At 33.9% G+C, this 16227-nt stretch overlaps 1 protein-coding gene across 1 annotated transcript; it reads left to right on the top strand.

The window, feature by feature from the left end:
* The first annotated feature begins 7932 nt into the window (after positions 1–7932).
* Positions 7933–15873, top strand: LOC132760130 (aggrecan core protein-like). The gene is made up of 8 exons (XM_060752039.1): positions 7933–8072; positions 9951–10170; positions 11265–11337; positions 12328–12855; positions 13265–13371; positions 14287–14470; positions 15027–15223; positions 15661–15873. Exons 2-7 carry the CDS (start codon positions 9952–9954, stop codon positions 15104–15106), a joined length of 1191 nt encoding a protein of 396 aa, XP_060608022.1. The 5' UTR covers positions 7933–8072; position 9951; the 3' UTR covers positions 15107–15223; positions 15661–15873.
* The last annotated feature ends 354 nt before the right edge of the window (positions 15874–16227 follow it).

The following is a 16227-nucleotide window of genomic DNA, read 5'->3' as shown; positions in this document are numbered from 1 at the left end:
GCGTTTTACGTAGAACTGCTTTCGGTGTCGCTGTCGTTTTCTTTGATGTTGAACGAGCGGCTTTTTCTGAGGTAAATCAAAGGAACTATTTTTAGAAATGATGCAGTCTGCATAAAACATAAAAAAACACCGCTCAGTGACATCATGGACTTTGATGTAAGTCATGGCACGAACAGTGACTGCTTAAATAGCTCCTCAAAGCCTTGCATTTTTAACACATTCGTTTTAAAGGTACTCCACTGAGGTACGGCCGAATGTCACAAAAAAAAGTAAAATTTCACGAACAAATAATTTTTTGTTACCTGCTTGTTAGGGACATTCAAACAGAATCAGTGATACATTGATATGTGTTCTTTGGATTGGCAAGTCGTTTGAAATAAATATTTTCTCCAATTTTATGGGAAAAGCGTTTAAACACCTTTCAGTTTGCAAATCTGAATGAAAACAACGGTCACGTGATGATACTCGGGATGACTAAAAAGCGAAACGGAGAATTTTTTGTGTATCGGCAGCAACGAAAGTGCAAAAGTGGAATATACCAACAATCCATAAATTTTAAGCAAATTATAGGTTTGTTTGTTCAATTTCTTGTTGTTCACATATGTTCTTGTAAGAAAAATCTTTCAAAAGCAATTTCAATATATTTAAAGCATTAAATTCTTGTTATCATGTTTTTTTCTCCATTACAATGACGAATTAAGCTAAACGTACGGAGTTGGAAACTGACATACACAAATTTTACAAATATTCTATGTTAATTTGAGAGCTTTTGTGTAATTATTGAATATTATGTATTAGCTTTGTAATGGTTAAAATATCATGATATCTAGGCTAAGGAAACTTACTTTGTCAATCAGTGTAATGGGTCCTATTTCAAAGGTCACTTTGGTTTATCTGACACCCGTTCAGGAAAAAAATCTTCGTAATACCTTTTATACAACGAACATGAACTTGAGTATTGTAAGCATAAAAAAATCACATGCACACACAGAATGTTATTCCAGAGATTTCTCTTTAACTCTGATCAAAGCACTGAAAGCACTGGCTAAATAGAGAATGAATCCGGCCTCATTATAGGACATTTAGGCTTCAACTTTATTAGTTAATATTTCTTATGTATGTCTAGTGCATATTATTAAAATTCTATAAGAAAAAATCGATCTTATTGGCTAGATAGATCTGAAATTTAATATTTATCATTTTACATACATACTTGCATATTTATCTGCATTGGATGTAAACTGTATGAACACGTCTGCGGATGTTTCTAAATTCAAAATTTTACTATTACATGTTTAAATGTTGAATTCTGCTCAAGCCGGTGCTAGGGGCGCGGACGGTAACTTGCACTTTCCAGTACCGTCCATGAACAGGCTCAATCAAACCGAGCCTGCAACATTTTCAATTTTTGCCGTGTTGGGGCTTTCTTTAGGGATTCTGTATTTTTCTATATTATTTGTTGATGAGAAAATTACTACGTTTTGATCTAGACATTCAAAACTATAGGTAATTGATACCTGTTTCATGTACATGGTAAGCATTAAGCAAGAAGGTCGGAAAAGAATTACAATCTGGCTCTATTAATATTATTATTATCATTATTGATTTAGTAGATATCCTGATAAATTTCTTTCTTATTGGAAGGCCTCCGTACTAGTGATGTCAATTGAGCTGTGCTTTAATGTTACCTATATATTGAAGCTTCCCGTTGGAAAAGAAATTGAGAGTGTTATAAGAGTAAAAAAAGGAAAACTGGAATAAAGACAATCAAGGCGACGGCAACGTTCACAGGACGCAGTCCCCGACACAGTCAAGCTTCCACAGCAGGGCTATTGGCGTGACTAGTTAAATAAACTTAAAACTGATTATATAGTTGTTATTCTTTAAACCCTAACTTTCTTTCAAATTAAAACGAAACAAACAAAAGCATGAATACTTGCAAGACAAATGTGAAGGGCAGGTAAGTAAAAGTAACTTTAAGAATTCAGTAAGATATTATTAACCTCACCTCATACAACAACCATTGCTTAAAATTATGTTTTTATAATACTTCCAACTCCTAGACGGTATACAAACTGCATATCTACATTGTTTTACTCCTTATAGCCTGTTCATCATGGCATACTAATTGTTAATAGTTTTGTAAAGGGTCAGGTTCTTTTCCCGACTATTTTGAAAACACGAGTGACTGGTTTTCAAAAACTGCAATGGCTAAATATTGATCGGATGCATTTCATTGCATAAATAAGTTAGGAAGAGAACCCTGCTTTTCTTGCATTATAGCACTAAAACCTTAACTTTTCTCAACTTTCTTCCTGTTTTCATTTTTCTGTTTAGTCTTTTTATTTACCACTTGAAAGCCTGAAATTAAATTTTTCATTGATAATTTAGCTGTGGTCATGTCTTGCTTGGTCGTGTGGGTGTTGCATTCATTGAATGTTACCATTTCTTTTTATATTTCAGATCGAAGATCAGGAAATACAAAGCTAACATTCAATCTCTGACACAGCGGTTTCACGACAAACCTAACAACAAGCAGTTCTTAAAACAGCTGAAAACTAGCGATTTAAAAGAAAGAAATATTTTCATTTTGTTATAAGTATCCACTAAATTACAACGCATTCAAAGTATAAAAATAGCTTTGGGTTATAGAATTGTCAATGAATGCACATTCACAAATTACGCGGATGAATATCATTTTAATCAATGAAAATGCTATTTTAAGCAATGTCGAGAGCGTATTTCACAAATAAATCTGACTGTCGAGTAGAGGAATATATACATGTCGGACTGCTTGGCAAGAAGATTTTTATGCCCCCGCCATATAATGGCAGGGGCATATAGTGTTACCCTGTTCCGTCATTCCGTCATTCCGTCATTCCGTCATTCCGTCCTTCCGTCCTCATCAGTTTCCGTTCATTATCTTAATAACCGTTGCACATATTGAACTCAAATTTGACATATGGATATGTCATGAGAAAATACAGGTCAAGTTCGAAATTGGTCATGGTTCGATGATTTTTGGCAGAGTTATGCCCCTTTTACATTGAAAATAATATGAAATTTTCAGTTTCCGTTCATTATCTCCCAAACGGTACAAAACATTCAATTCAAACTTGACATATGGATATGTCATTAGAAAATACAGGTCAAGTTCGAAATTGGTCATGGTTGGATGATTTTTGGCAGAGTTATGCCCCTTTTACTTTGAAAATAATATGAAATTTTCAGTTTCCGTTCATTATCTCCCCAACGGTACAACATATTCAACTCAAACTTGACATATTGATATGTCATGAGAAAATACAGGTCAAGTACAAATTTGGTCATGGTTGGATGATTTTTGGCAGAGTTATGCCCCTTTTACTTTGAAAATAATATGAAATTTTCAGTTTCCGTTCATTAACTCCCCAATGGTACAACACATTCAACTTAAACTTGACATATGGATACGTTCAAAGGAATGCGCAGGTGAAGTTCAAATTTGGTCATGGTTCGATGATTTTTGGCAGAGTTATGCCCCTTTCACTTTGAAAATAATATGAAATTTTCAGTTTCCATTCATTATCTCCCCAATCGTACAACACATTCAGCTCAAACTTGACATATCAATACGTCAAACGAATGCGCAGGTCAAGTTCAAATTTGGTCATGGTTCGATGATTTTTGGCAGAGTTATGCCCCTTTTACTTTGAAAATAATATGAAATTTTCAGTTTCCGTTTATTATCTCCCCAACAGTATTAAACATTCAACTCAAATTTGACATATTGATACGTCAAAGGAATGCGCAGGTCAATTTCAAATTTGGTCATGGTTGGATGATTTTTGGCAGAGTTATGCCCCTTCACTTTAAAAATAATATGAAATTTTCAGTTTCCGTTTATTATCTCCCCAACAATATTACACATTCAACTCAAATTTGACATATGGATCTGTTTTTGGAATGCGCAGACCAAGTTTGAATCTGGTCATGGTTCAATGATTTTTGGCAGAGTAATGCCCCTTTCACTTTGAAAATGATATGAAATTTACAGTTTCTGTTCATTATCAACCCAACAGTGTTACATATTCAACTCAAAATTGACATATGGATATGTCAAAGGAATGCGCAGGTCAAGTTGGAATTTGGTCATGGTTCGATGATTTTTTGGCAGAGTTATGTCCCTTTCACTTTGAAAATAATATAGATACATCTTAGGAATAAGCAGTTTAAAGTTTGAATTTGGTCGTGGTTCAATGATTTTGGACAAACTTATCTTTCCTGAATGTTGGAAAAATTTTGAACTTTCAGTTTCAGCACTCATACTTTTGTGGAAATGTATATAGCCATTATGTTGGCTACAAATATGCAATATGCTATTTTTAAAAGGTTAAGACTGAATTAAATTTCAGTGCCTTGAACATTGTATAAAAATGGTTTGTGTTAACATTGAAAAGTTTTGAACTTAGAATGAAAAAAATATTTTTTTTTTTTGTGCAAACAAATTTGGAACTAAATATTATAACATTTGAAATTTTGGCTGCATGCGGGGGCATTCGTGGCATGATGACACATTTCTAGTTGTTAAATTATTTACATCAATGTTATACAACAGGTTAATCTTGAACAAAAACCTCGAAATTAACCCGAAATGCAATGGAAAATCTAAATTTAGTATTACTTGATTTTATTCAGGCATTGTTTGTATATCTTCTCCGTGGTGCAAGGGTAACGCGCTCGTTTAGTGTGTCAGGGGTTCAAATCAAATTCAAGGCAATTATTTTTTATAAAGTTTCTTTGTTAAGGAAATAGCCACGATATGCAAGGATAAAATGTGGCCGTCATAAAAATGAACATAAATGATTTTTTGATGCAACTCTAGTCATGCAAAATTCCATATGTATCCAACTCTGGTACCAAGCAAGAAGAATTATAGTACATAAAAATAAACTTATACAGGAAAATATAACAGTTATACACTGCGATTTAGATTGCAAGAATCAGAAAATACCACAGAGCTTGCAGCCTTTTGATTTATCTTGTTTTTCGTATGTATGTTCTGGAGATTAGGTGGGTGGTTCTCGTAATACTTTAAGATTTATAAGATTGTGTATTAAAAGCCTTTGTAAATTGTTTCGGAAATACTGGATATCGTTTCGAAAAATTATAGAGCTACTTAAGTATTTTAAACACTTGAACAAAAAAATTTCACAGTAACAGGAATTAAAATTAATTCTTAAGTATTTTGGTTATAGTGATTATACCGTAATCAAACGTTAAAGGTCTCCTAAGAAATGTTCTTTGGAATTAAATACTTAGTGTAAGCACAAGAACATAAACCACCAGATTGCTTGCAAAATCTTTATCGGCAGGATAAATTGGTTCACAAAACATGATTTTTCACAGTCATGATCAAATGAACAGACTGTCATTTTCTTCCTGTTACCGAAAGATACGAACAGACTGTCATTTTCTTCCTGTTACCGAAAAATACACACGAGGAAGATTTCAAGTAGAAGACACGTCACTGACAGAATGTTCTTAATATTTGAATAGAAAAGAGTTTGCTAAAGCCAATTTATGAAAGAGAAATCGGGTATGCTACTTATTAAATTATTTGCCCATAAAAGAGGGTTTATTTTACTCGTTTAGATTATTTTCAAAAACAAAAGTCTCAAAAAGCAAAGGTTAGCTGATATTAAGATGTAAACCGCGACATATAAAATTAATTTACCTGTGAAACTCGAGTGAAAATGTGTAAGTTTAGCCGGGTTTTTCTTCAGTGCCTTCAGCACTTTGATCTTACCTGTAGTACAAGTAAACTATATCGTTTTCACCGAAAAATCATTAAATTCTAAACAAGTTTCTAATAGAATCATAAACATTTATTGTATCTTAGTTTGAAGACTTTTCTGTTGAAAACGTGTCAGAGTTACATGCACATGTACAGTGCGTAACTGGAGTGCAGGTAATAGTTCCCCCAACACTCCACAGCATGCCCATTGATGTACTCATTCTTTTTTTTTTTGGGGGGGGGGGGGTGCTTTTTTTGGAATAACGATAGAAATGCCACATTCAGAAGCTGGTTCATAGGTTTTTTTCTGGGGTTTCATATTGTTACAACAGGGAACGTGCATTTAATTTTGCCTATGATATGAATATGATGTAATTGTGTGTGGAACGTGTATGTACGATCCTATCAAGATAGCCTACGAAACGTCACTCATTACATACACAGATGCCCGTTTGTGCCAGAAACAATTTTGCAAAGGTAGCACCTGAGTTCTTACTCCACCAGTAAAACTGAAGAGTCGCCAAAATGACCTACACAGTTTTGTGTGACGTAACCCCCACTCCATCCCAAAAACAAACAATCAAATCAAATGAGACATGTCATTAACTGTATTTGATTTAAATACGTTATAGATAGCGTTTAATACTTTTATTAGTGTGATTACACTGTGCTCGTTATAGTATAAATATCACCGATGCATTATGTTTGCCTTAGAATATTGAAATTGAAACTGAAATGTCAATGAAAATAATTGTAAATGTATATAATATCTTTCCGTTTTGTTTAGAAAATGTCCGCTTCGCTGGCGTTTGATTTTTAAAGACAACGAAATTGCTACCTTGATTATCTTTTATACAGTTTTTCTTCGTTATACTCAAGTTATATAAACATGATAGGTTAAAGTGTTGAGAAAAAATCAATAGACTTTTTTTACCCCCGTTTACTCTGTTGTTCCAAAAATGTCCGTTGCGTATTTTAGTCATACCCAATGAATTGTGGGTAACTTCTGTACATGTCTGGGAAAACCAACTTTCATTTTTGCATCAAAAGCTGATGTGAAAATGCATTTTCTAGCATAATTGTTGTTAGAGGGTTGATTAAAGTGTAAGTTATTGTTATTTTAGTCATAATATTGTGATTTGTGAGGAAATTTGTTTACATTTTTTTTGGACACCAAATTACCTGTCATACCTCAGTGTAGCCCCTTTAAGCAATGCCTCCACGGTATGAACAAAGGTTATCTAACGTCAGATGAAGTAGAACAATGTTGTCTTTGAAGTTGAATCATATACGTTAAAGCGACTTATGTATATTGTATTACAATGATGATAATTTAAATGAAATTCAAATGGAAGCAATTTTATATTTCATTTCAATAGATGTAGACACAGCAGCTTCTGCAGCAGTAACATGCAGCGGCTCCAGAAGAAAAAACAACAACAACAACATATATAAAAGCCATAGAAACACGACAGTAACTTGAATTGATATAGATATGTTAGTAACAGGCTAAGTGGGGTGGGGGTCAATATTTTACAGATTAAATCGGGGGGTCATTATTTTATAAGGGGAGTCAGTATTTTATAGAAAGGGGTCATTATTTTATATAAAATAATGACCGGGGGGTCATTATTCTATGGGGGTCACTTTACAACGTTACACCGGCAACTCAAACCAATGTCGTCTATACTGAAAACTTCTAAGTAACTAGGGTAAATTTTTGGTAAATGATTTGTTGTAATGTTAAATTATAAACTTAACGGTTATATGTGTGAATTATTTTCTATTGGCATTAAAAATGAACCGGCTATAAAATTTGTCACGGACTTTTGGGACAACCCTCGTATATCACAATATATGGTAACGGCATAAGGAGCGGATAAAAGACCCCCGGTATTTATATAATAGTTCACTATAATTTGTGTTCTGCGTATTTTGTTTGTGGCAATATTGACCTGAGACATTTGAATATTCATCAATATGACCTTTTGTCGGTGATTATCGTATTCCGGAGTAATACCGAAATACGAAAATTAATCAGCTTTGGGTCAATATTGACAAACAATATTACACACACCAGTAAAATATTAATATCGTAAACCATGTGAAACCGTATTGTTTCCTGCCTGCTGCCATATAAAATATAATGTAAAGATAAGATAATACTACATACAAAATCATTTTCAAAGACCTGAACTTTGCAGTGTTTTCGGCGTTGACGTAACTCTAGAATGTTTACATTGAGACTTTAAGATAAGAAAAGTTGAAAAGAGTGTTAATATATGGAGTAAAGCAAGTAAGTTAGACGATATATTTATACATTTCTTTGCTTCAATTTATGCCTTAAAAGACTAAAAAAGAGCAATATTTTGATAATACATACTCCGGTCAAAAAGGAGGGGTTATATTACCGGTTGATTTATTTATTAAATATACTAGTATACTACAGAGGTCTACAAATATACCGTAATATTTTCCTTTCATATTTAACTTTTAGATCAGTTAAGATAAAATAGATAAATACAGAGTCCCTAAAGAAAGCCCAACACGGCAAAATTGAAAATGTTGCAGGCTCGGTTTGATTGAGCCTGTTCATGGACGGTACTGGAAAGTGCAAGTTACCGTCCACGCCCCCTAGCACCGGCTTAAGCAGAATTCAACATTTAAACGTGAAATAGTAAAATTTTGAATTTAGAAACATCCGCAGATGTGTTCATACGGCGGTAATCATGGAACCTTCAATGTGACACTTCCGTGCCATTCCATGAAAAGCGGTGTATGGTCCCCAAGTAAAAGAATGCGTGTGCCCTAAACGAGAAAACAATGGGCGGAACTAAATAAAATGGAATTTTGAAAGGGGATCAGAGGTTATGAAGCCTGCGTATCACAGATAAGACGTCAACAGACAAATTTAAAAAGCAGGCAACATATCCTAAGGGTGATTCAACATTATTCAAGTAGGAATATTGGAACCACCCAACTAGAAAATGCCGAAAAGTTGAAACTAAAAATACCACAAGCACAACAATAATGTCGTGCTGAACGATCTTCAAGGATCGAAAATATAACATCATTGATTAAATGTAATGGGAGACTTTTTACAGCCGCCACACGGCACAAATAACACGGATGTGATCATGTAAACTCTGATTAAAAAAAAGAAAAGATTGTGTGAAACACAGGGTCCTGAAAAAGTTCTATAAGCACGAAAATTTTATTATTCTCACACAGGAATACGTCATCAAAAGGACTGCTTATGTCAAACAAAAGAAGCGTTACTCGTCAGAATAATCGCGACCTAGGCCGGTGCTGGGGGGGGGGGGCGTGGACGGTGGCTTGCACTTTCCGGTGCCGTCCATGGGCGGACCTAGTCAGACCGAGTTTGCAAAATTTCAGTTCTGTTGTTTTGTGCGTTCTTAAGATTCTGTTTTTCTTTATTTTATGCATCTAATCAGGCGAAAGTCAAACAAAAGGTATCATAAACGTGTCTGGTGACACCCCTTTTATATCAGAAATATCATTGATGAGCTTGCGTGTCTTGTCTTTCCCACAAATGTAGTTTAATTACTGAAAAATCAATGAAGTACCAAAATAAACCTAACTCTCAGGTCCATGAAAAATGATCAAAATCTGTCCATGAATTCACTATAATTCACTAGGTCATTACCCAAATTTCTTAAACATTTGGCAACTAACATAAATAAACTCATTCCGCCTAAAATTGTCTGTAACGTATCACAATGCATAAATTGTTAATCAATCTTCTATGTAGTAGAAATACCATAAAAACACGAGGCTATCTGATCACGCCCTCGTATAAATCAGATATACGAGTGTTTTGCTGTTCTTCCTTTTTTGTATCAGAAGCGAAAATGAAAACACGTTCTCTGTATGAAACCCCAGAAAAAAGTAACAAATGCACTAACATCTGAATGTGATATTTCTATCGTTATCCTTTTCCGTTGTCTGTATAAAGTGAACCCCAGAAAATATGAGCCAATCAATGAGCATGCTGTGAAGTGCGGGTAATTAATACATGCATTCTAGTTAATGCACTGTGCATTTATGTGTATACGATTTAACTCTGGTGCATTTTCAACAGAACAGTCCCCAAACTATGATAGAAGACCTTTATGTAAAACATTCATGCAACATACCTAATTTTCACTTTCAGGATGAAACTTTTCATACTCTGTGTAGTAACATGCGTTCTTCGAGTCAAAGTTTATGCAGACTATGACTGTCTATGCAATTATCGTGTAGAGACGCCTTTGTTTGGACAACAAAATGAAAATTCTAGTCCAGTTGCCTACATGTATGAATTTGACTGCAAGCCGGCTATATCTAAAGGTGACACACAGGAAACATGGTTTGCGGTCATGAACGAACATGCTGTATGTTTTCCCTGCTATTTATTTTGCTTTTGCAAGCATCGCTTTAATACGTAAAGGACTGATATAGCAACATTCGAACGCCTCTGAAAAGATAATCTTCAATGAGTGACTAATTTGCAAAGAAAATATGAATTTTAGAACATATACTTATTTATTGTTACTCCATATTTGTGACATACAGTTCATATTGTATATAGCTTGTTAAAACAACAGTTCCATCTCCTAACTCTTTGTGATAGCACCATGCGCCCTGTTGATAACACCACATCCCCTTTACCTCACACAATGTCCCCTAATACTAACAACATATGTCCTTGTCCTTACACCATATTTTCTTAAACCTTCAGCGTTTGCATCGCATGATCTTCAGATATAAATTATTATTGAAACCATTCTTATCAATTTAGCCGCTTTTCCGGAATTAAAAAATACATGTCACATAGTCATTGTACTCCGTCTGACCTCATTTTCATTTCCTATGTCAAAGCAATCCATATCAAATTTTGAATGCAGTCCGTTTAGTCCCGTTCAAATTTGCTGAGTCCAAAATTTTATATGGAATCAAAAACCTAATACATGTTACAAGTTCTGTCAAATTGTGTGTTGGTGAAATAAACCCCTCATCTATCACTTAGGTACTCGTTCAATAGTATTCAGTATTGTACTCTGCAGTGTACATATATGATAACCTTTAATACATGTATTATATTTATGTAATTTATGTAATTCACTTTAAATTGTGTCTGTTCATATAATTAAATTCAAATTATCAAAAAAGTTTTGTTTGCAGCAATAATAAATCTTCATTAAAACATTCATTTTACAGTGAGAAAAAATGTTTAGTTACAACAAACGGCTAGTAGCAAATGTTCTTTTTTAAAAACCATTTTCTTAATCAAATGATAGAGATGAGACTTTGACAATTTCTTTGGGCATAAAAACAATCATTTTTACATAAAACTATTTGTACTTCCTACAATCTACCCGGTGATAGTATTTTTTGTCCGACATGATAAAACCGTCCGCGTCAGCCACATATAAAAAGGAATTGGGAACTTTATTGTTTCTTAGTGCATGTTCCTTTTTTCAAACAGGTCGCCTATGTGCATAAGGACAGCGGGTTGCAGGTTCAACTCTGCGCTGGTAGCATACCATCAGAAGACAAGTGTAAGCTTGCATTTGCATGATTGATATTTTTAAATACAAATCATATAAGCCCTATTAAGAGGAGCACGTTGTGGAAGAAGCGAGCAAGCAATGTTACTGCAGGATATCCTTGTACGGTCGAGTGCACGCTACATTGTTTTTGCCGCTCGGTGTGAACAACGGAGTCGAAGCATTTAGCGGGTTCCATTTGTTTGCCTTTGCAGTACGAATCATCAGCATTTTTCTTATTAATATATTCAAAAATTTACACCCAAATTTCTTGTTTAAAACTGCCAACAGCTAGGTCATGAATGTTAATTCGTATTATACATGCGTAGATAAGTTAATTTACAAATATGCGCTACGGAAGTTTTTCTTTCACAAAGGTAAGCATTAAAGTTCCATTATGAAACATGTTCACGCAGTATTAGCAATTTTTTTTGAGAAAATGCCCTCCTATCAAAATGACGTGATGACTGGTGCCGCTAACCTTTTTACAACATAGTTTGAAAGGTCTGATATTTGTAAATCATTCGGTTCTAATACCACAGTGAACAAACAAGTAACTACTGTAATAAATCACTATGAGGGCAGCTTTATTTGTCATCCAATGAAAAAGTTATATTCTTTAGAATTTCTCTGTGTTAATTTTCAAAAACAAATTCAGTTCATAGTCAACTGTTATTTTTCATACTGCTTCATAGAACTGCGTTCGTAAAATAGTCGTGACGTAATAAAGTGAATATCTGTGAAGCCAAATAAAGCTTGACACTAAGTATGTTAGAGTTCATCCGTAGCTGTTCTACAGAATTTAGAACAGCACGGATGAACACTAACATATACAAAGATCATGTGATGAATCTCTACTCTAAATTGCACTAAATTGCCTGTAATCTCTATTACAAGCTACATGTGTAGATAAATATGTTTTTAATGTATTGCAGAACAAAATAATTTTTAGTCATATATATGAATTTTTCTTGTTAACTTATAAATTTGGTTCCATTTAAGTGTTTCCAACAACTCTACTTCCGGTCACAAGCACAGCTTCTACAACGCAATTACCAACGAGCGCCTCTACAAGGGAGATAACGGCTACAATGTTGAAGACAACAACTACTGTGACTTCCAAAAAACTTGAAATGACAACTAGCACGACAGAACCGTCTACAAGACCATCTAGCACATTTAAACCCCAAACTACAAGATCAACCTCTACACAAACAACAAAGTTATCCACTTTAATATCTACACCGTTCACTAACAGCGCCACAACTAAAGCAGCTACACGCACTACACAGAGAACCACGCAAGATTTCACATCACAACCGACTGCTAGTTGGACAAGAACAACTGACTGGCTCATTCATTGGAATATAACACATCAACCTTATACCACTGAGTATCCACATACTAAGAATTATTACCATTCAACCAAGAAACCGCATCACTATTCTACAGACTGGCTCATTCATTGGAATGTAACTCATCCACCTTTTACGACAGATTATTACCAAACAAGTTATCATTCAACTTATTGTAAGCATTTCTTTCTTTATGTAATATAGTTTTTTTTATTCAGAACACTACACTGTACGATCTGAGAATATTTTTCTATTCCAACCAAGCTGATCAATAAAAGATTAGACTAGGTTCTATTGGAAATATTTTGAAAACGGATTGTTGAAATATATCCCGTGACGTAAAAATCCGATAATTATTTAAAATATGTTGTAAATTAACTATTGAAGGCTAGTACGAAACTAAGCTGGAAAAACACATCCATATGTTTTAAGATGGTTTCAAGTCGAAACTAATTGTGCATTTTAATCTCTCGATACCATCACGAGACGTACCAATTACACATATTTAAGTACAATATGTCATAATTGTAGTGGAAACTACCAGATCTATTTTTTATTCAGATGTATTTTGTTTATTTTTCTAGCTCATGGAAACTTAAATTTATGCCCAGGCCTTCTTAGACGATCCGTCGATCATACGTTGTTGAGACAGTACGGAAATCATTGTTACGAGCTTGTCCACACATCAAAGGTGATGCTTTTAAAGATTGTTATTTCAAGGTTCATCAGCCATATCTTTAATCATTTCACTTATCAAGTTTCTAATTGCAACAGTTATATGCACGACCCTATCCTCCTTTCTTCGCCTTTCTGTCTCTCCTATTTTGGTTCGGTGCCTCCTGGGTGTCCAATGTGGTTGTGTTGTATCGAGGATTCAGAGAAAGTCGACAAGCTGAATAAATCGTTATCCCCTTTTTTGGACAGATATAAACAAATATCAAATGATGAAAGGTTCTGTGCAAGTTAAGTTTTGGTCGTGCTGTGACCATGTTTTGCTTGTATTTAAATCGGTTTATTGACTTTAATGAAATCTACTTAGTACAATGTATTTCATATTTCATGCGAACTATAAGCAGTTGACTCGTTAATGAACCAATTTTTCTGTGTTTAAGTTGTACATTGGTTACATAGCTACATACGGTTCTGTTCAGGTGCCCGCTTTTGCCTTTAAGATGCACGAAAGGGCCACTTGTAGTTTTTTTTTCACCGGAATGACTTGTAGTTTTAATTGAAAGGCACATTATACCTCAAAAATGAATTAAATTTGAGACTTGTTAAGAAATGGCACACATGAATTTAATAACCTTTGATAATGGTTTCTGGGCATGTAAAGTGCTTATTGTCTCATGAAGTAGCACTTAATGTAGAATCATTTGTCATTAAAGTAGCAAAATGTTATTAAAGTAGTATTTTGACTTCGTACAAACGACAATAACGTTTTTAGCTGTATTAATTGCCAAATTGCCAAATTACAACAGAAGAAAAAAATTGTAATGGTAATTGGCCGATTAGTAACATTTAAGCAACTATATAAGTACATGTACATTAAAATAGCTTTTGAAAAATAAAATTGTGGAGCATGATAATGTGCCTTTAATGAAACCAGAACTGGCACGGGGCAGAGAACGACTGCTGGAACAGGATTGGACATGGCGGGGAACTGCTAGAAATTTACACAGAGGACATTCAAAATTACATAATGAATTTTCTACGAGAAGTAAATAACCAGAGATATTTGTGGATCGGACTAGAAGATATTGATAGAGAGGAACATTTCATGTGGGATTCTGGTATCAAATTTTAATGTTGAAAATTAAAACCAATTAGTCATATTAATTGATCTTCTTATCTGTTAACCTTGTAAAGGTGAGGACTATACACGCGGGTCACTCAGACCTTGGTATTCTGCTCTCATTACAACAAAATAATCACTTCTAGCACGAATCAATGTAATTTACAATGCAAAGGCCTTCTTTATTCTAAATCTAAACAATATATAATGCAAATAAGATTTTTCATCAATAACTCCTTGCCGGTTGTTTGCGCTAGAAATGTGTTCATGATGGTCATTTGGTAATTATTTCGTTCTTTAACAGGAATATGAGCGCACTAACTTAAGTAAATACTATTATAACATTATTCGACGACATCTCTTACTAATTCATCGTTGGAAACCCACGTATAATGCATAACCACATTACTAATTGATGGTGTCTAGAAGCCTGAGTTTCCAAGAATGCTTTAACCGACTTATTAAGACAAGAAGTAAGAAATAACATCACTATCAACACGTTTTAAGCAAAAAGAAATGCAACAAGTACTGTGTATTGTTTTATATTATTTTAGGAACAAAAGTTACCTATACTAACTGGACTCCTAATAGAAAGAGTAACCATTTACCTCATGGACAAGAAGATTGTGTGTGATGCTATTACTGAATGGAAAATGGGACGATGTATTATGCTCTCATAACGGGTTCAGCCGACGCTTCCTTGTGAACAGCAACAACATCAACGTTGTCCGTCCCTATATCTGCCAATACCGTAAGATAACGTTTACATTTCTATAATTTTCCATGCACTTCTTATTTTGTCTTTTACCTTAGAGATTGTCACAGAAAAAGATGGAAAAGCCTCAAACTCTCTTAAACATTGTCGTCCGTCTTATTAAAATATTGATAACGTCTGACACATGAACTATATGTAATTAAAAAAAATCATTTCATAGATAAAATTAAATATATCTTAACGATCATAACTTCCTTCTATTATAAATAATTGGTACTTTTCACATTTATAGATCACATTTCGGCACCTTAGTGCAGTAACTGGTTAATCACTTACATTATTTAAGTTAACCCGTTACTGTACTAGGGCGACTATTTTCTCACCTACAATGCATTGGTCTAAAACAAGGACTACATCAAAATGAAAACAAAACATACTTATTGAACACTGTTTGCTTCTTTTCTATTTTTCAGCAACACACGCACCTCATAATGGATAATTTGACGCATGCTGCACATACAGTTTGATTCTTTTCATAAATGATTTCTTTTCCTCTCCAAAAAAATTATTGATCGTTTTGTTTCTTGCAGTTCTGTTGATTTTGTAAAGATATATATCTAATTCAACAATGTTTTGTTGATTAATAAAATTAGAACAAAACTCCCATTAAAAAAACTCTTTTTTCAATGACATCAAATAGTGTTTTGTCAATTATGATATAATAAACCGGTATATTTCCAGTTTTACCTTTTTAGTTCAGTTCAAACGTATACAGTTTTCATTTTCATATTGACAAATGCATTATTTAGATTACATAAAAAGGGATGTTTAAGGTCATTTCATATACAATTTACGAGAAAAATTAAAAAGTGAATTAAAGTTACAGTTTACCTGTTGAATGTAAAGGTCTAATAATTTTTAACAAATAAGATGCAACATTATGTTTAAATACTTCTCCTGAGGTCAAAACCTAATGGCTAAGTCAAAAATATCTATATATTTACCTTAACATAAAATCATAATTGTGTATCATCACCACA

The sequence above is a fragment of the Ruditapes philippinarum genome, unplaced genomic scaffold (assembly GCF_026571515.1).
Source record: "Ruditapes philippinarum isolate M1 unplaced genomic scaffold, ASM2657151v2 ctg7663_1_1_1_1, whole genome shotgun sequence".
In the NCBI taxonomy this organism is placed as follows: Eukaryota; Metazoa; Mollusca; class Bivalvia; order Venerida; family Veneridae; genus Ruditapes; species Ruditapes philippinarum.
The sequence above is the reverse complement of the archived record's forward strand: the minus strand, read 5'-3'. Positions and strand labels throughout refer to the sequence as shown.

What these genes read in the sequence shown, in the direction of transcription:
- LOC132760130 (XM_060752039.1), top strand. Translation starts at nt 9,952, where the DNA reads ATGAAACTTTTCATACTCTGTGTAGTAACATGCGTTCTTCGAGTCAAA. An exon ending in AAGTTATCATTCAACTTATT is followed by an intron (nt 12,856 to 13,264) that starts GTAAGCATTTCT and finishes TTATTTTTCTAG; the next exon opens with CTCATGGAAACTTAAATTTA. An exon ending in ACATTTCATGTGGGATTCTG is followed by an intron (nt 14,471 to 15,026) that starts GTATCAAATTTT and finishes ATATTATTTTAG; the next exon opens with GAACAAAAGTTACCTATACT.